Here is an 18,043-nt window from a genome sequence, read left to right on the forward strand (position 1 = left end):
GATAATGAGAGTTTGTACGGGATCAGGATCTAAACATCTGTGTGAACTTGAAGAGCCATTTGAATCTTAATGACTTCTCCAGTGTTACTCTTTGAAATAATATTATATAAATTTGAACCACTTACAAACGATTTTGGGCTGTTTAATGTCACCGTGTGAATAATTTTGGCTAAAGGCCAAAAGGTCAAACATCACACACAGACACACCAGCGACAGAATATGTCTAAATTATGTTATGAGTAATGTCCTCGCCTGATCCTGGTTTTGATTGTAATTCAGATTTGATCTGGTCATCATCACTTGAAGATCTTGTGAAGATCTCAGTATATTATTCATCTGTGTTTGATGAGGAAATATCAACAGACTCTCCTCACCGAACTCTGATTAAATGCTTATTATAGTGAAGGTTATAAAAATCCTCTGCTTGAGATGGGTATATAATATCTGGTGGATTTTCACAGTATATGTATTATCGAGGTTCATGGTGTGTTTTCTCTCTTCTCTTCCTGTTCATGATCACCTCTGCTGGTAGATGTTATAACTACACTCTTCTTCTTTGAAGGCCATTCAAATGAACATGCGTAGTTATGTTTTAAAGCAACATATGAAATATTTAATTTTATTATATTTGTTACTGTAGGACTGTAGGTGGGGAGAAGAATGTAAAGAGCTGTCCACGACCTTAAAGCAGGAACTGAACCCCCAACTGCTGTGTGTAATTGCTGTAATTTATCACGTGATGGGGACCAAATATCCCCACATGAATAGGAATACCAGTAAAATTTGACCTTGTGGGGACCTTTTTTAGGTCCCCATGAGGAAACAAGCTTATAAAACATACATTATTTAATTTTCTAAAAATCTAAAAATGCCAATAGTTTCCTTTAAGGGTTGGGTTTAGGTGTAGAACAATATCACATACGGTCTGTACAGAATAAAATCCATTACACCAATGGAAAGTCCCCATAAAACATGGAAACACTGCATGTGTGTCTCTCTCTCTCTCTCTCTCTCTCTCTCTCTCTCTCTCTCTCTCTCTCTCTCTCTCTCTCTCTCTCTCTCTCTCTCTCTCTCTCTCTCTCTCTCTCTCTCTCTCTCTCTCTCTCTCTCTCTCTCTCTCTCTCTCTCTCTCTCTCTCTCTCTCTCTCTCTCTCTCTCTCTCTCTCTCTCTCTCTCTCTCTCTCTCTCTCTCTCTCTCTCTCTCTCTCTCTCTCTCTCTCTGTGTGTGTGAGCTCACACTCGGTCACTTTCACTTTCACTCTCTTAATGAATCTCCTGTAGCTTCCTCTTGTGGCTCAATACGAAAATTGCTCCTCAGGCTGATATTTCAGTCTTTCAGGAGCTGATATAAACGGTTTTGCTGCTTATTGAAATCTAAAATATGTGAGAAATATTCTGTGTGTTTGTTGTTTTTATGATGATGGTGAACTACAATAAAATAAGGAATAGAAAATGTATAATAATAAAAATGATTTAAAATATCAAAGCTTATTGGCTGTGAATGCTTTTACAGTTTTTTCCATTTATTTTAATTATCGTATTGATGAACAGATGTGATGTACACATGACAGTGAAAGAGAGGGATCGATATACCACTTACTAACATTTCACGTCTCTGTTTTCTCCTGCTGCCATCGTGTGCTGAAAAAGATGAAGTGCATTTAAAAGCCTTTTCCTGGCAGTATTTGAATTGCAGGAAGATCATCTGTAGATGATGTATTCAAACTGTAAAACAATAAAAACAAAATGTAATACGTGAGTGGAGCTTACATGCATTACATAGATTTAAAATTAATTCTCTTTAATTGGTCAGCTGCTGGTTGCACAAATAATAATGATTTCAGACAATATTACAATTTAACCGATATTAACAATTGTTTTGCCAGGCAAGAATATGTTCCAAATTAGTTTAATTCATAAACAAAACAAAACAACTATAAAAGGTCATTATACCTTGTCTTTAGAAACTACATAGTATGGTGTAAGGAGAGACACACACACACCACACTACGGGCCGATCTGACTACAGAATCACCTTGTTGTGTTTTGTCACTTTCCTTATATTCTCAGACCAGACAAAGAGATCCCAAATGTAGTTGTATAAACCTTTTGGTGTTTAGGTTCCCGTGCTCCAGTGTCACACCTGGCTGGAACACGTTCAGAGACCCAAAAGGAGGACACACCTCCTTCTCAACAGAACACAGTTCTACCAAGTTCTTAATCTTCTCCATAGTATAAGTGATTACTGTGAAATTGAGACCAATTTATCAATTGCACTGAGACTTTTCAGATGAGACCAAACATGAAATTGAGGTTCAAATGACATAACGCCTTATTCTTAATGAACCTTAAGCCAAATCTTTTGGGCAGAAGGAGGGGAGTCAGGAAGAGCAGTGGTGAGGAGGGTGCTGTAAAAACAACAGGGAGGGATGGTTTTTGAAGTCCTTTTGTTCATTTGGAAAACCCCTTCTCAGATTAATCTTATTGCATTGCGGGTTTTTGATTTCACTCCTTACAAAAGACACCAGCTATCCTCCCAAAGGCAACAGGAAGAAAAGTGTTGAAGCTTACTGCATGCAAGATCACACTTACTGTCGACAGGATGAGCTTTTTGTGGACACCTAGACCTCGAAATGGAAGAATGGCAGAATGGATGCTGGTTATCCTGGAGTCCTGTTAGCTGAAGAGTCATTGGTTTAGCAGCTGGTGTAGTATTTATGGTCACATCACAAACCATGCAGATCAAGGATATAAACTTCTAGTAACTGAATGAGTAGGAGCAGAACTTGTGCAAAATGTCTTGTCTTATTGCAGTTCTTATTTAGCAGATGCCGCAGTTACTAGTCACTTAATTATCCCATTAACTTATTAAGTTAATGAGACAATTAAGTCTTAACAAGTCTTTAAACCTTTTCCCCCGACACAGTACTCACACCCAACACTGATCACATGGCTCACGGTCATCACTGAACATCGTAATACAACAATTTGATGACAATGATGTGATTATGGACACCAACAGTGGTGTCGACGAACAAAAACTCTTCAAAAGCTGTAATAGCATCTTCCAAATTGTCACAAGTATTGGGCAATGTATGAAACAATCTCTGACCTTCCGTTCCCTGGCTTCTGGCCAGGAATCTCCAGTTGGATTATCTAAGCCATGTAACTGGTGAAATTAGGCAAAGGCAAAAAAGGTCTTGGAAAAGGTGCACTTGCTGATGCCATCTTTGGTAAAACTTAGAAAAATGTCCTTGTCACCAATCAGCTTCTCACCACAAGCTGATAGTTAGAGATAAAGCCTGTGAAGTAATAGGGTAGCTTATGTCAGACACTGGCGTTGTTCTAAACCTGTATGGAATTTCTTTGCTCTCCTCACCATAACAGAAGATATTTTGAAGAATGCTCATAGTCAGGAAGTTTTTGGACCCCTTTGACTTCAATAGTGTTTTTATTTTTTTTATTTGTAATTGTTAAGAATATTGTTTACAGAAACCAAAAGAATATGAATCATGTTAGTTAATTCAACAATATTTCACCTTCACTATTAATTTTATCATCTGAAAAGTTCTGCTACTTATATTCCAAAGCCACTTATGTTATGTAATTAACGGCAAGCAAACAAAAAGTAACACATGCAAGCATATTTATTTTACTTTCACTTTAAATAAAGTAAAGGATAAGATTATGTATATGTAGCGAATTAATTTTGAGTAATGTTGATGCTTTAGCAACAGTTTTCACAATTTTTTTTTTTAAGTCATCAGACTCCCCGTGGCTTAGCTGTCTGCTGCTCAGTCACTTAAAACATGTGCTTCTTCATTCATTCCTTTTCCAGCTGAGTCTGAAAGGAAACACAGAGATAATCAGAAATTTTCAAGAGAGAAGACCTGGGCCCTCATTTATCAACAGTCCGTAGAAAACGTCCTATATTTTGACCTACGAATGAAATTTAGAAAGTACAAGTTCACCTAGGACCTGTTTGCCTTGGGAGACCCTTCAAGGGGCATATAGCCCTGGACAACATAGCTCCTAGGGTCGTTCAGGCACTCAAACCCCTCCGCCACATTAAGGTGGTGATCCCAGGAGGGGTAAAAAAAAATGCAGTAACCAGCAATATCAATGTCTCTATTGTTGTTCAGTTGTTATATAAGTAAGGTGATTGGTCGGGTCAGTGTAGTATTTGTCCCCCCCTCCACTGATTGGATGGCTGAGAAAACACTGACAGGGACTGAGCAGAACAATTTTGGGAAAAAAGTGGATTCGAACTCCAGTTGATCACGTTAAAATGAATTACCTTGTGTCTTACTACATACTACAACAGACAACTTATTTCTTTCTTAGAGCTGCTTTACAGCAGAATTGAAATAAAGGGTAAAAATAAAGCTTTCTAGAGAATGTGCGTGTTAGTGTACAGATGAAGAAACTAGTTACAATGAAATATTACATTTAAAGACAGCTACTCACCATGTATTCAGACTCACCTTTCTTTTTATTCACTAGACTTATAACAGTGTCTTCATAATAACTGGCCCTTTTTTTTCACCTTCATCACCTGGAAACAGATTTACAGACATAAACAGTAAAATGAAGAGCCCGTTCCTCTTATATATGCGAAGAAGCAGCTCTGTATAAAAGGCATAATAAAATGCAGCAGCTCAAGAAGACACATACGAACATATTGTGCACATATGCACAAACTTAATTTGTCAGTTATGTGAAAATATTTATGCATCCTGTTTTTTGTATTTACATTATTCTAAATATGTTTTATTAATATATTTTAATGAAATTATTTTTTATTAATTAACTGTGTGAATCCAGGTTTTGCTGTTACTGTTATGGTGTATGTTTGCACATTAAATTAAACACATAAAATGTATATTTGTTTGTATTTTGATTTTGTTTAATTTAATACCAATTTCACATTTTAATCTCATCAGTTAACGGTTGACAGAGAAAATGAGCATCCCTAAGCTCTTCACGTCTGATTTGTATTTGTAATGCGCATACTAAAGTTATCATTTAAGTATAATATTGAATAGGCAATTATAACAATAAGAATTATTTGGGCAATCGAGGTATTACTTAGTTATTCTGATGATTAATATATTAATATTTTGGTAATAAAAATAGAACAATAAAGATAGAACAAGATAAGAAAACAACAGACTTCTTGTGTAATACTTACCCGTTTCTTGGTCTTCATTGATCATGGCATCAACCAAAGCTGCACACAGAATTACATTACATTAGGTAAAGCATCATTGATGCAAATTAACAATAAACCATACCATTCATATCATTTATTTGTTACTGGTGATAATTATTAGCATTTAGCTGGTTCAGGAGCCTGATAAAGTTCTGTTGTATATGAAACAGAGTGAAAATAATTATATTCAGACATTCATAAATTGGGATAATAAACAAGTCATCACTCATTGGGCACAGGATGTAGTGGGCGGAGCTCTATATCTCCCTACTGATAAGACACATCAAAAAAAAAGTTTGGACTTGAAACTACACATACGTTTCCTATTTTGTCTGTCAGGTATTTGTGACGATAATGTGAAAAGTGTTTTATTGACTTACTTGTCTTACATGCAACTAAAATCGTATCAATGACTCTTTCTATGTATTTGTGTGAATACATACTGTTATCTGAAATCTGGGGTCACAGGTGCATTTCCTTATCTTTCATTGTTGGATACGACTGTCACCTGAGGCTTTTGACAAGTACTAACCGTTGCTAATTTTAAGATGAAGTACTTAAAACAGATTTATTGCTGCTTCATCTGTGATACTTACGTGTTTCTTGTTCAGAGTTCTGTCCTTTCTTTTTCGAAGCTGCACAGAGGCACAAAAATTTGTAAACATAACCGCAAAGTGATCAAAAACACTGAGAAGATGCAATATGCTTAAAGTGCTTCTAATAATCACTTTACCATCCGCTTGACTTTTTCTTAACAATAGACATCCACAGCACTATATACTGTAGCATTTCTCTCTTTGTATCAGCTGTAATACTTACACATTTCCTTTAGTCTGTCAGAGATCTTGCCTTCATGTCACAGCAGCACATAGAAACAGAAACGAGATGATTATAAGAGAGTGAACAAATGAAGTTTTCCGACTTATTTTTTTTTTTTTTTTTTTACAGAGATGCTAAATGTATTTTCATAGATACATGGACAAATATAGTGGTGTAGCACAATAAAGCAAATCTATATCTCTATATCGGTTTTAATACTTACACAATTCTTTTTCACAGTGTTTTGCTTCACGTAACAGTCACATAGAAACAAGAGAAACAAGGAGACATTAACAGAAAAAACATGATAGAAACACTAGCCGCATTTCCATTACCTTTCAAATTGCGCAAATTAAAATTGCGAATTGAAAATACGTTTAAATGGAAACGCATCAATTTCGCAAAAACTCAAAACGTTTTTCAGGGCCTTGAAAATTGGGTAACTTGCAAAAATGCAATAATGAAAATGGAAACCCTGGCATTTTGCAATACATTTTTTATCTACATTTATCAAATATCGCCAACGTTTTGCGCGAATGGAAACGCAGCTAATGAAAAGATATTGATTCTTTATGCATTTCTAAAAATCACTTCGTTATGTAAATGACTTTGTAAGAATCTATAGTCTGCCTCGACTCAGATTCCACTCCACAATAAATGTTTGATCATGCTCATCTAACAAAATGGCTTAATTATTATCAAGAATTAGTAAAACAACAGTTTGTAGACCATTTAGGATGATTACATCCTGAGCAAATGGTCACTAACTGTAGAGTGGAAGATGATGTGGGACACCAAAGGGGTGTGAGAAGCTGTCACAACAGGAGCAACTCATACATTAAGAGAAGTACGATCAAAGTGTAAAAAGTTTAGGAAGTTTGAGGTTCACTCCGACTCTATTTAACTCAAGGTACTACATGTACTCTATCACTGCTGTGCTGCAATAAGCATCTTCATCAAGATCTTCTACGTCCTCATCACATACAACGTAAAGAAGGCAGTTCTAGCATCTATTCAGTCAAAAGAAACAAAGCTGTGGTGGAAACAGTTGTATCTTGTGAAGTTTTAGCAGTGAATGAGGAACAAAAAAAGGACACAGCAGCAGTGGAAAGAAGTTAGTAGAACTAATTATAATTACTGACGTGTTAACACTGAATGTTCACGCACTCATCCAGTTTTTGCTTGTGACCGTAAATTTCAGAAAGATCTCAACGGCAGGGACAAGCGGATGGTTCCAGGATTATCTTTGTTTTCAACATTTTGGTTTCTAAACGAGGCAGTGTTAAGGAGAGCTTGCTGGAAACTTTGGTGAAAGATGAAGCGGTAGCTGCATCACAAACAGAGAGTTTTTGTATGTTTTGTCTGTAAATGATTTGTATAAGAGTGACCGGTACACATTACATTACACTAGTAATGTCACGCAATACAAACCTCAATACTGCACTAAATCCAACACAAGTTTGAAAAACTATTTTGTATGTTTACATTTCCAACACAGCTCAGTTTCTCCTGTCTCTTCAGCTGTAGTACTTACACAGTTCCTTTAGTCGTTTAGAGTCCTTCACTTCAGGTTCAGCAGCACAGAGACAAACAGAAATGAGGAGATAAGATGAACATAACGTACAATACTGGACAATCTAACATTTTTGAAAAATAGTTGCACTGAATCAAACACAAGCAGAATCAAAATAAAAATGAAAAATAAAAACAATAGAATATATATTTAAAATTTAGCACATAAATCTTCTTTTCCTGTCTGTGTGAGCTGTAAAACTTACACATTTCCTTTAGTTTTTCAGAGATCCTCGCTTCATGCCACAGCAGCACATAGATGCAAAGAAATGATGAAATTGAAAGTGAATGAACAGATAAACATGTCAGAAACACTGAAACGTGCTTCTAATAATCACTTCATCTTCTGTACAACTTTATATTAATAAATCAGTAACAATTACAGCACGGTTTCTCAACTCTGGTCCTCAAGATTCATTTTCCTGCAGAGTTTAGCTCCAACCCTGATCAAACCTACATGCCTGTAGCTTTCTATTAATCCTGAAGACCTTGATTAACTTGTTCAGGTGTGTCTGATCAGATCAGATCAATATAGAAACCCTTGAATTACAGTAATCTTGTAAACGTGAACATAAGTTAAAGTCATTATTAATGTAAATTAATGTGAACAGTATTTTACATTTACACTGTAATGTAATATTTTAATATATAAATATTGATGATGAAAAAGCACAATAAAGCTTATTTTTCCTGTGGCTGTATCAGCTGTAATACTCACACGTTTGATGGTGTTCTAATACATCAGCTTCATGTGTGACAGCAGCACATAAAAACAGATGAACATGAACATCCTGTGACTCTTAATCACCAAATATAAGGCTCTACATAATTTCTTAATTAACAATACAGCTTGTTACTGAAAATAATTAAACAATACTAATTCTAATAATAATGAAATGCATTTTAAATACACAGATAATGAACTCAATTGACCAAAAAAAAACAATAACACAGCATCAGAGTTTTGCATGATTTACAAAATCAAATTACTTACGTTCTAAAAAAGTAACTAATTTTTTTTTGTTTACTATGGTAGAGAACACATTCAACATTTGCCAAAATAAAACATTATATATATATATTAAAAATAAATAAATAAATAAAAGCCTAGCCCAGATGACAAAAGCAATGCAAAAGTAACATCAATTTCCATAAAAAGCAATGTAATTACGTTTTTATGGAGTAACGCAACATTACCTTTTTTAAAAGTAACTTTCACTTTCACTTTCACTTTCACGTCATGCACTTAATCACAGCTGTATCTTTTTCTGTATCAATTTTAATACTTACGCAATTCTTTTTCACAATCTTCCGCTTCATGTCACAGCAGCATATAGAAAGAGTTAAAACAGTATTACCAATTAAAACAAGGAGTATTAAACTACTAAAACTAATGTCTGGCTGATTGTTAGATAATGTTAGTAAATGCATTACCTAACATACAAAGCATTAACTATCCAACATTTACATTTTTAATTTAAATAAAAGCATTAAATAACATTAACTAAAGACCATTATTGTTAGGTGTCACTTAATTTCATAATGTACTAGTAAATATTAATTTATATATTATATAAAGATCAGTTAAGTGATGTTTATGTTCATTTCAGCTTACTCGTTTCCTTACCTAGTTTTGTGGAGATCTCAGCTTCATGTCACAGCAAAGAAACAGAAACATTTAGATCATCAGTGAATGAACAGATAAAAGTCAGAAACACTGAGAAGATAATACGTGATTCTTCATGTGCTTCTAAATCATTTCATCGTCTGCGTTATAGTCTGTAATAAATAGGTCAATAGGTCTGTAAAAATATCTAAATACAATTCAGACGCAGGTTTTGAAAATGAATAAATAATCAAATCAATAATCAAAAACTGGTGATGTTATTCTACTCACTCTTCAACCTGAATTATTTAAAGAGAAATTACAAATTAACAAATTACTACAACAGACAATAAATAGCCTCAAGTGCATGATAATTAACATTAATAATGAATAATACTATATCAGATAAGTGGTTTCTGTCATTTTGACATAAAAAATATTGTATCTATTACTTATTTACTCAGCATTTATTTTTATCATATTTAGCTGCAATACTTACACATTTCCTTTAGTTTTTCAGAGATCGCCACTTAATGTCACAGCAGCACAAAGAAATAAAAAAAATGTCGATTAGGAGATAATAAATGAGATATACACAATTCAATAACTACTACGCTAAATCAAATACAAACAGAACATTTATAATACATAATTACTGACCACGACAAATCATATTATATGTTTAGACTGCTGAAGCACCATAAAGTTCACTTTGAAAGTTCATCACTTACATGTTTCATCTTGTCGTTCCGAGATTTTCGCTTCATGTCACAGCAGCACATAGAAAGACAAATTGGGATATTATTTGTGAATGAAAAGAGGAACATGACAGAAACACTGAGACCTAACACCATATTACTAAATAAATCTGTTATTATTTACTCGTCATCTTCTTCCAAACTTTCATGACTAGATATTAAAAGATTTTTTTATACAATGACATTTTATCATAAAGATCATCAGACATATCAAAACTAATATTAAAAATATACCAAGATAGTGCAGTAAATTAGGAACTAGGTCATAAATTGTAATATAAGTCTTATCAATATGAAAGCTTTATGCAGTTTAAGTATCTACTGTCATGCATCAATTTTTCTTGCTGTATCATCTGTAATACTTACAATTTTGTTTGTCTACTTCAGATTTCGTGCGTAAATAAAAAAAACACCAGCAGCGGTGGCAGCTAGCACCAGAATCAAGCAAGCACAGATGATCCCTGCTACAGCAGCTGAAGAAAGACCTGGTTCTGTAGAGATAAATAGAGACAGTCAGGTGAATGTGTGTCTGATCTACAGCAAACATTATTAAACCTTTTGAGTTCTGAAAAAGTCTTTGTACACTGAAGCTTTTCTATTTTAATGGTCTGCTTGATTTCTCATGATCTGAACCCTTTAAAGGGAGGGTAAAATGCATTCAGAGTTGTTTACACTGTTAAAAAGTTGGATTTTCATGCTACGCAAAGTTTTGAAATAAAAATTGACGAATAAAAAGGTGCCAAAAATCTTACTTCCTGGTTTGTTTCTGAGTTTTTTTTTTTGATCACTGGTCTAAATGACATGGTGGAACTCCTTATATAGGAATTTCTTAACTAAATTAGCTCCTACTTCACAGTAGGGTCCTGTCGTTTACGTTGTTATTCTTTGGGGTTTTTTATGTGTGTTTGTTGAGTTCCTCACCGCTGACAGTAACAGTGAATCTCTTGTATAAGGTCTGTTTGTTGCTGCTGATCTTCACTCTATAAAGTCCAGAATCTGTGGTTCTGGTGTTGGTGATGATCAGAGATCCGGTCTGATCCAGTTCCAGTCTGTCTCTGAATCTCTCATCATAATATAATGGTGAGCTTTTGGTCTCTATATCAAGTTTAGCTATGAGTTTTCCGTCATCTCCAGACCTCCACACTATCAGCTCGTTTCCTTGTAGTTGAGGAATATTTAGAGTTACAGAATCTCCCTCCATCACCGACATGAGCTGCCTTTCTGCTTCACCAGCATCTATAACAGATGGAGACTCTACAAGAAAGAGATTAAAAGAGTTTCTTAGATTCAAAGAGATTTAAAGTTTTACTGTCAGTTAAAGATATAGTTACTACACAAGGCATTTAGGAACCATTTGTTCATTGTATTAATCTAATTTAAGTACTGTATTCAATTTACAATGCATCCCTTCATTTGAACGTATTTATTATTTAACATATATGTATGTTTGCGTGTGCGTTGATTCAGTTTACTCTGCTGTATAATGGGTGCAAATGTACACGTGCGCAATAAGGTTAATGTACAACATGGACAATTGAGATTGATGACAGCAAGCAGAAACACTCATTAACATGCTCACAAATAGAGACTATATTTTTCTTAATCCGCTATTTTTGCATGTTTTTTGTTAGAAACAGGCTTAATAGAGAAACATTAACATTTAGGAGTTACATGTGTTGACTGAGCATAAATAAGACAAAGCCCTTCATTGTAGACAAATGTTTGCCAATACAAGGCATACGTAGGATAATAAAAGTATTCAATTTGAGATGAACAACAGTTATTAATACTAATTTCATGAGTCGCTTTTTCATTGAATGACTTGGATTTTTCCATGTTCAGCAGACATAATTACAATCTGTATTTCCAGACAACATTTGATCCTGCTTTGAATTATTTCAAAATACCAGTGGAATTCAGCAAACAAATCCAGGCCATATGTTTGTAGTAGCAGTTTGTTAGTTTTGACTTGGTTTTCAGTTTCTGGAGTTTTTTATTTTTTGTTTGAAACATTTTACGTAGTATAGTTCCCTTTCAATTGGTCACTCCAAGTCATGTCGGATGACCAACGAATTGGGATCTCGCTTCGAGAGACCAATCTACTTCGAGTGTATCTAAACGAGCCAATTGAAGATTGGCATGCGCTAATCGTATCCAGCTGCCGCTGATCACAGCGCGGGTATAAATAAGCAGCGAGTGCACTGCATATTCAGGTTTTTGCTTTGGAGCCGAGTGTGACTGTTCTGCTCCCAAGACGATCTACGGGCTTTGGAGTACGGTGGTTCAGCGGAGGTCATTCCTGTGTCGAGTGGGTTGCCACAATCAGGCTGCACTACCCCCCTGTTTGTGTGCAACGAGAAATGGTGGCTATGCTTGCCCAGGCAGCCGAGGGGATCGGGCTCAAATTGAAACCTCCACCGCTTCCCGAGGCCTCAAGGCTGGATGATTGGTACTTAAGGGTGGCTTGTGCTGGTTCTCAGGGCCCCACCCTGGTACCTTTCTTCCCAGAAGTGCATGAGGAGCTTACTAGGACGTAGAAGGCACCTTTGACCCTGTCAAATCAGTACTTTTTTTTTTTTTTTTTTTTTTTTTTTTTTTTTTGGTTCTTTGTTTATTAAACCACTGCTGTGCTTATATCCTTTACCTTATCCAAGCTTTAACTGGTAAGTGACAGCTGTATGTAAAATATAAGTCACTCCATATCATTTTTTTTTTTTTCCAACTGTACAATACAAGCAGCAAAACGGTTCACATCATGCTGCTGTTCTGAGTATCATTCATGTGATCACCTCTGGTCCAGTCACAGCTATAATGATATGCAGAACAACTGCACAGTATTGTGAAACCACAATTCTGTAAAACTTTTAAATACATTTGATGGCTGCACTATAAATCTCAATGTAGTATAATTTAATAAAACAACAAAAACTCAAAACATCATAGTCAAAAACAAATGTGTCCTTACCATACACAGTAACTCTGTATGTCTCATATAAGGTCTCTTTGTTGGTATTGATCTCTAGTTTATAAATTCCAGAATGATTTGTTTTCATGTTCTTGATGACCAGAGATCCAGTTTGATCCAGCTGCAGTCTGTCAATGAATCCTTTATCACTGGTATATGAGATCTCCTTTTCCTCAATTTGAGCTATAACTGGACCCGGATCTCCAAATCTCCACTGCATCTGAATAATTCTCTGTATTTGAGTGAGATCAGGGTTTAGAGTGACAGAATCTCCCTCCATCATTGACTTTTCTTTGACTTGTTCAGCCGCAAACACACCTGCAAAACACACACAAAAAATAAAATGCGAGACTGAAGCTGAAATGGCGATGTTTGACAATGAGGGGACAAAAAAACCCTCATAATATAATCTATATTGTGTTATGGCTAAATGCGATGTTACATGCAGGAACGTTCAGTTTATTTAACTTCTATGCTACATGCATTTCTAGATCATGTATCATAGACACACACACACACACACACACACAAATCAGAACAGTATTAGAATAGACCCTTTTACACGTATCTAAAAGTTGTAACTGGAATTGGTCATAAATCAAGATCATTGTTTCCCTAAATTTAGGAATGTCTGAAATTAAGACATACATTTCAAGACAATTTTTTTTTCCTTTTAATAAATTACTTTTATTCAATACACAACTCAAATAGAAATAGTTTTTTAAAGTTCTGTTCACATATGGTTACTTTAAAAGGTTATGACTGGTTCAAGCTGTCTTTTTTTTAACTTTTAAAATGTATTTTTACTCTCTACGCTGATGCACACTCTAGCAAAATCACTCCAATTGCATAAACACAGCTGTCCAAGAATCATTTGGTGATAAGTCACAGACTAAACCTAATATCACATTTAGTGAAAAAGAGCACTGTTAAAAAGGAAATTAAGCTCAATGATGTGAGAACATTCCTTTCCATTGAACTCTACTGTTTTCTACGTCACAATGAAACCGAAACTTGTATATATAATGTATAATATAAATCGTGCACTTACCGCACATTACCAGAAAAATCACAAACAATTTTAAAAAGGTTTTCATAATGTTGAAGATTCCGGCAAATGCAAATGACTATGGTTATTATAACGTTTTGGGTTTTTACGCAAGAGACAAACCACACCCATCAACCGACTGACTGCTAACAAAACTCTGTTAACACCTATAGAGAGATATACTAACTAATTAAATAACAAATGCTTTATATTCTACAAAAGTGGAACAAGAACGTTTGCGTTATTCAAACCAAAAGTCGTCGCTGGAAAGAAGGGAATCTGTAATGGCGGATGCTAACGGTTTTCTTTCTCTATGGCGGACTGCTAACTTAAATAGAGAATTGCTGCCATCTGCTGTTCTCTCTCTCTCTGTGTGTGTCTCTCTCTCTCTGTCTCAAAGTCGGGAAAGGATTGTTATTGCTGGCAAGCCAATTTAAACATTCATAGATTAAAAATTACAACAGCTTATGGATCGTCAGAGTTTTGTGTACTTTGAAAGATTATATAAATGTATAAATTAACAATATACATGTAAACAAGAGTAAATTAGCCTATAGAAATTAGTAAAAAAATAATATATAAAAGACAACATGAAAGAGAAAAAAAAAATAGTGTTACCAATTTGGGGTGACAATCCAAAAATAATAATGATCACAAGATTATAAATATATATCCATCCATCCATCCATTTACAACCGCTTATCTGGGGACGGGTCGCGGGGCCAACAGTCTAAGCAGGCGCCCAGACTTCCCTCTCCCCAGACACTTCCTCCAGCTCTTCCGTGTGAACATCGAGGCGCTCCCAGGCCAGCCGAGAGACATAGTCCCTCCAGCTTGTCCTAGGTCTTCCCCGGGGCCTCCTCCCGGTGGGACATGCCTAGAACACTTCCATTGGGAGGCGTCCGGGAGGCATCCGGAACAGATGCCCGAGCCACCTCAGCTGGCCTCTCTCGATGTGGAGGAGCAGCGGGTCTACTCCGAGCTCCTCCCGAGTGACTGAACTCCTCACCCTATCTCTAAGGGAGCGCCCAGCCACCCTATGGAGGAAACTCATTTCAGCCACTTGTATCTGGGATCTCATCCTTTCAGTCATGACCCAAAGCTCATGACCATAGGTGAGAGTAGGAATGATGATCGACCGGTAAATCGGGAGCTTCGCCTTGCAGCTCAGCTCCTTCTTCACCATGACAGACCAGTATAGTTGACCGCATTACTGCACAAGCTGCACCGATCCGTCTGTCAATCTCTTGATCCATCCTCCCCTCACTCGTGAACAAGATACTTAAACTTCTCCACATGAGGCAGAAACTCTTTACCAACCTAAAGGGGGCAAGCCACCCTTGTCCGACTGACCATGGCCTCAGACTTAGAGGTGCTGATTCTCATCCCAGCCGTTTCACACTCAGCTGCAACCGTCTTGGCCAGATGCAGCCAACAGGACAACTTCATCCGCAAAAAGCAGAGACGCTATCCTGTGGTCACCAAACCAGACCCCCTCCGGCCCCTGGCTGCGCATAAAAATCCTGTTCATAAAAATAATGAACACGACCAGTGACAAGGGGCAGCCCTGTTGGAGTCCAACATGCACTGGGAACAAGTCTGACTTAATGCCGGCAACGTGAACCAAGCTCCTGCTCTGATCATACAGGGACAGGACAGCCCTTAACAATGGGCCCCTTACCCCGTATTCCTAGAGCACCCCCCACAGGACACCACAAGGAAACCGGGGCGAATGCCTTCTCCAAATCCACAAAACACACGTGGACTAGTTGGGCAAACTCCCAGGACCCCCTTCAGTATCCTGAAGAGGGTATAGAGCTGGTCCAGTGTTCCATGTCCAGGACGAAACCCGCATTGTTCCTCTTGAAGCTGAGGTTCCACTATTGGACGGATTCTCCTCTCCAGTACCCTGGCATTAACTTTCCCAGGGAGGCTGAGGAGTGTGATCCCCCTATAGTTGGAGCACACCCTCCGGTCCCCCTTCTTAAAAAGAGGAACCACCAGAGGCACTGTCCCCCGTGTCTACGCGATGCTGCAGAGGTGTGTCAGCCAAGACAGCCCCACAACATCCAGAGACCTGAGGTACTCCAGGTGGATCTCGTCCACCCCTGGTGCCTTGCCACCGAGGAGCTTCTCAACAACCTCAGTGACCTCAGCCAGGGTGATGATTGAGTCCCCCCCCGGGTCCCCGGCCTCTGCTCCCTCAATGGAAGATGTGTTGGCGGGATTGAGGAGATTCCTTCCACTGCCCGACAATACCCGACCGAACTCTTCTCAGACCTGAGTTTTTGCCTGCACAACCACCCGGGCAGCAATCTGCTTGGCCCACCGGTACCTGGATCCATGGCAGGGCCCTGTACCAGGCGACGTCGCAACTCTATTATTAGTTTTGTTGTCCATATGGGGTGGGGTGGATCGCTCTTTGTCTGGCTTGTCACCTAGGACCTGTTTGCCTTGGGAGACCCGACCAGGAGCATATAACCCCAGACAACCTAGCTCCTAGGGTCATTCAGGCACTCAAACCCCTCCACCATGTTAAGGTGGCAATCCTAGGATATATATATAAACAACAAAAAACTCAGTTATCTAATAAATTAGAGTAGGCTACTTTAGAGTTAGCCTACACTGTACAACATATGAAAATGAAAGTGAGTGTTTTATTAAAATTGAAGAATGAGAGAATTTAACTTTTGTGAGAAATTAAAATGACCTATATTACAATTATTTTAGATGTCAGTTGATTTTAAAATGACCAAATACAATTTAAAAAGGTGCACACACAGTTTGGCTGTTGGCGTAGACAAGGAAGGAAATACATGATTTAGAGAGGAGGAAAATTCAAGGGTAAATCCAGGAGTAAGAGTCCTGCCATATGTTTATTTTTTATTTTTTCCAGCCGTGAACTCATTAGCTGATTTCACCAAGTCATTCCTTTCAAGACACAAGCATGTCGTCAAAAGGCCTCAAAAAGTTAAAGTTAAACATAATAAACTCCAGAAGATGGCAGTAGTGCAACATCAAGTGTTCAAGCTGCCTTAAAAACCACAAAGCATTAAACAATAATTAAATATCGGGGAAAACGGTCAGATAAAACAATTTAGGGAGACGCATGGATTTCAAGCACGGGAGATGAATGTGCAGAAATACAGAACTGTGTGAACTCAAATAATTATCATCAATGTAAGGAAATAAATTGTAGGTGGCAGTATGTGTCTATGGTGCGGAATGCAGCAGCAGAAGAAGAAGAAAGTAGACGTAGAAGAAGAAAACGAAGGCGGACGTCGTTTTTTTTCTATCTTAAAGCATATATTTTTTTAAACTGCCTATGCTTTAATTAGACATTTTACAATTACGATGAAGACCCTATGAACATTTGGAGTTGTTTGCTAGTTCTTCATGCCTGAACATCCTGACTGTGTACAACCTGGACGCTTATTTCTGGACTTTTGTGTACACTTTAATATCTAACCTTGTCCTCACGGTACATCATATTTTTACTTGTTCTCTTTGCATTGTTCAAGTGGTGGATTAAATGTTACGTATAATAAATTGATTGAAAATAAAATTGAAAATAAATTGATGGCTTTCTTTTAGCGGCATTTGATTGTTATTGCGTTTAATATGCTTCAACTATTTAGAATTGTTTTAATTCAATGTAGGAAAGCTGTGACCCTGAAATATTGTCGTTTTTTTTACCGATTGATTCGGTATAAATGCGTACTTTTTTTGTTAACCGTGTGTTAAACCGTTTTAAATGACTCTTTCCACTGTGTGTGTATACGTGAATTTAGGTGAACTTTGCTGACAAAGGTTTTAACATCTTTGCAAATATTAAAGATACAAAACAAATTATGACGTTGAATAAGTATCCGTGTCTTCATCTAGAACAATAGAATTTTCCCTCAGGAGCATTCGTTTTGTTTATGTTATTGTACAAAAAGACATAAAACTGAATAAATAAAAAAGTATATATATATATATATATATATATATATATATATATATATATATATATATATATATATATATTTGCAAAGTAGTCTGTAAGTTTATATGATGGTGA

At 36.7% G+C, this 18,043-nt stretch overlaps 1 protein-coding gene across 4 annotated transcripts; it reads right to left on the minus strand.

The window, feature by feature from the left end:
• Window positions 1–3,446: 3,446 nt before the first annotated feature.
• Window positions 3,447–14,321, minus strand: LOC122327494. 4 transcript variants are annotated; one of them, XM_043222906.1, is made up of 16 exons: window positions 13,984–14,321; window positions 12,933–13,164; window positions 10,334–10,458; window positions 9,941–9,970; window positions 9,709–9,738; window positions 9,231–9,251; window positions 8,894–8,917; window positions 8,322–8,348; window positions 7,810–7,839; window positions 7,566–7,595; window positions 6,255–6,278; window positions 6,032–6,061; window positions 5,809–5,847; window positions 5,192–5,230; window positions 4,485–4,555; window positions 3,447–3,844 (listed from the first exon to the last, which is right to left on the minus strand). In XM_043222906.1, the coding sequence occupies exons 5-15, from the start codon at window positions 9,710–9,712 to the stop codon at window positions 4,506–4,508; spliced, it is 318 nt and encodes a 105-aa protein (XP_043078841.1). In that variant the 5' UTR covers window positions 9,713–9,738; window positions 9,941–9,970; window positions 10,334–10,458; window positions 12,933–13,164; window positions 13,984–14,321; the 3' UTR covers window positions 3,447–3,844; window positions 4,485–4,505. The 4 variants fall into 4 exon arrangements, with proteins under 4 accessions (XP_043078841.1, XP_043078839.1, XP_043078838.1 ...); XM_043222904.1 differs by lacking the exons at window positions 3,447–3,844; window positions 4,485–4,555; window positions 5,192–5,230; ... (8 more) ...; window positions 9,709–9,738; window positions 9,941–9,970 and adding an exon at window positions 10,889–11,221 and having other exon boundaries at window positions 10,345–10,458; window positions 13,984–14,319; XM_043222903.1 differs by lacking the exons at window positions 3,447–3,844; window positions 4,485–4,555; window positions 5,192–5,230; ... (8 more) ...; window positions 9,709–9,738; window positions 9,941–9,970 and adding an exon at window positions 10,889–11,221 and having other exon boundaries at window positions 10,345–10,458; window positions 12,933–13,250; window positions 13,984–14,319.
• Between the last annotated feature and the right edge of the window lie 3,722 nt (window positions 14,322–18,043).

Source organism: Puntigrus tetrazona, chromosome 22 (genome assembly GCF_018831695.1).
Source record: "Puntigrus tetrazona isolate hp1 chromosome 22, ASM1883169v1, whole genome shotgun sequence".
In the NCBI taxonomy this organism is placed as follows: Eukaryota; Metazoa; Chordata; class Actinopteri; order Cypriniformes; family Cyprinidae; genus Puntigrus; species Puntigrus tetrazona.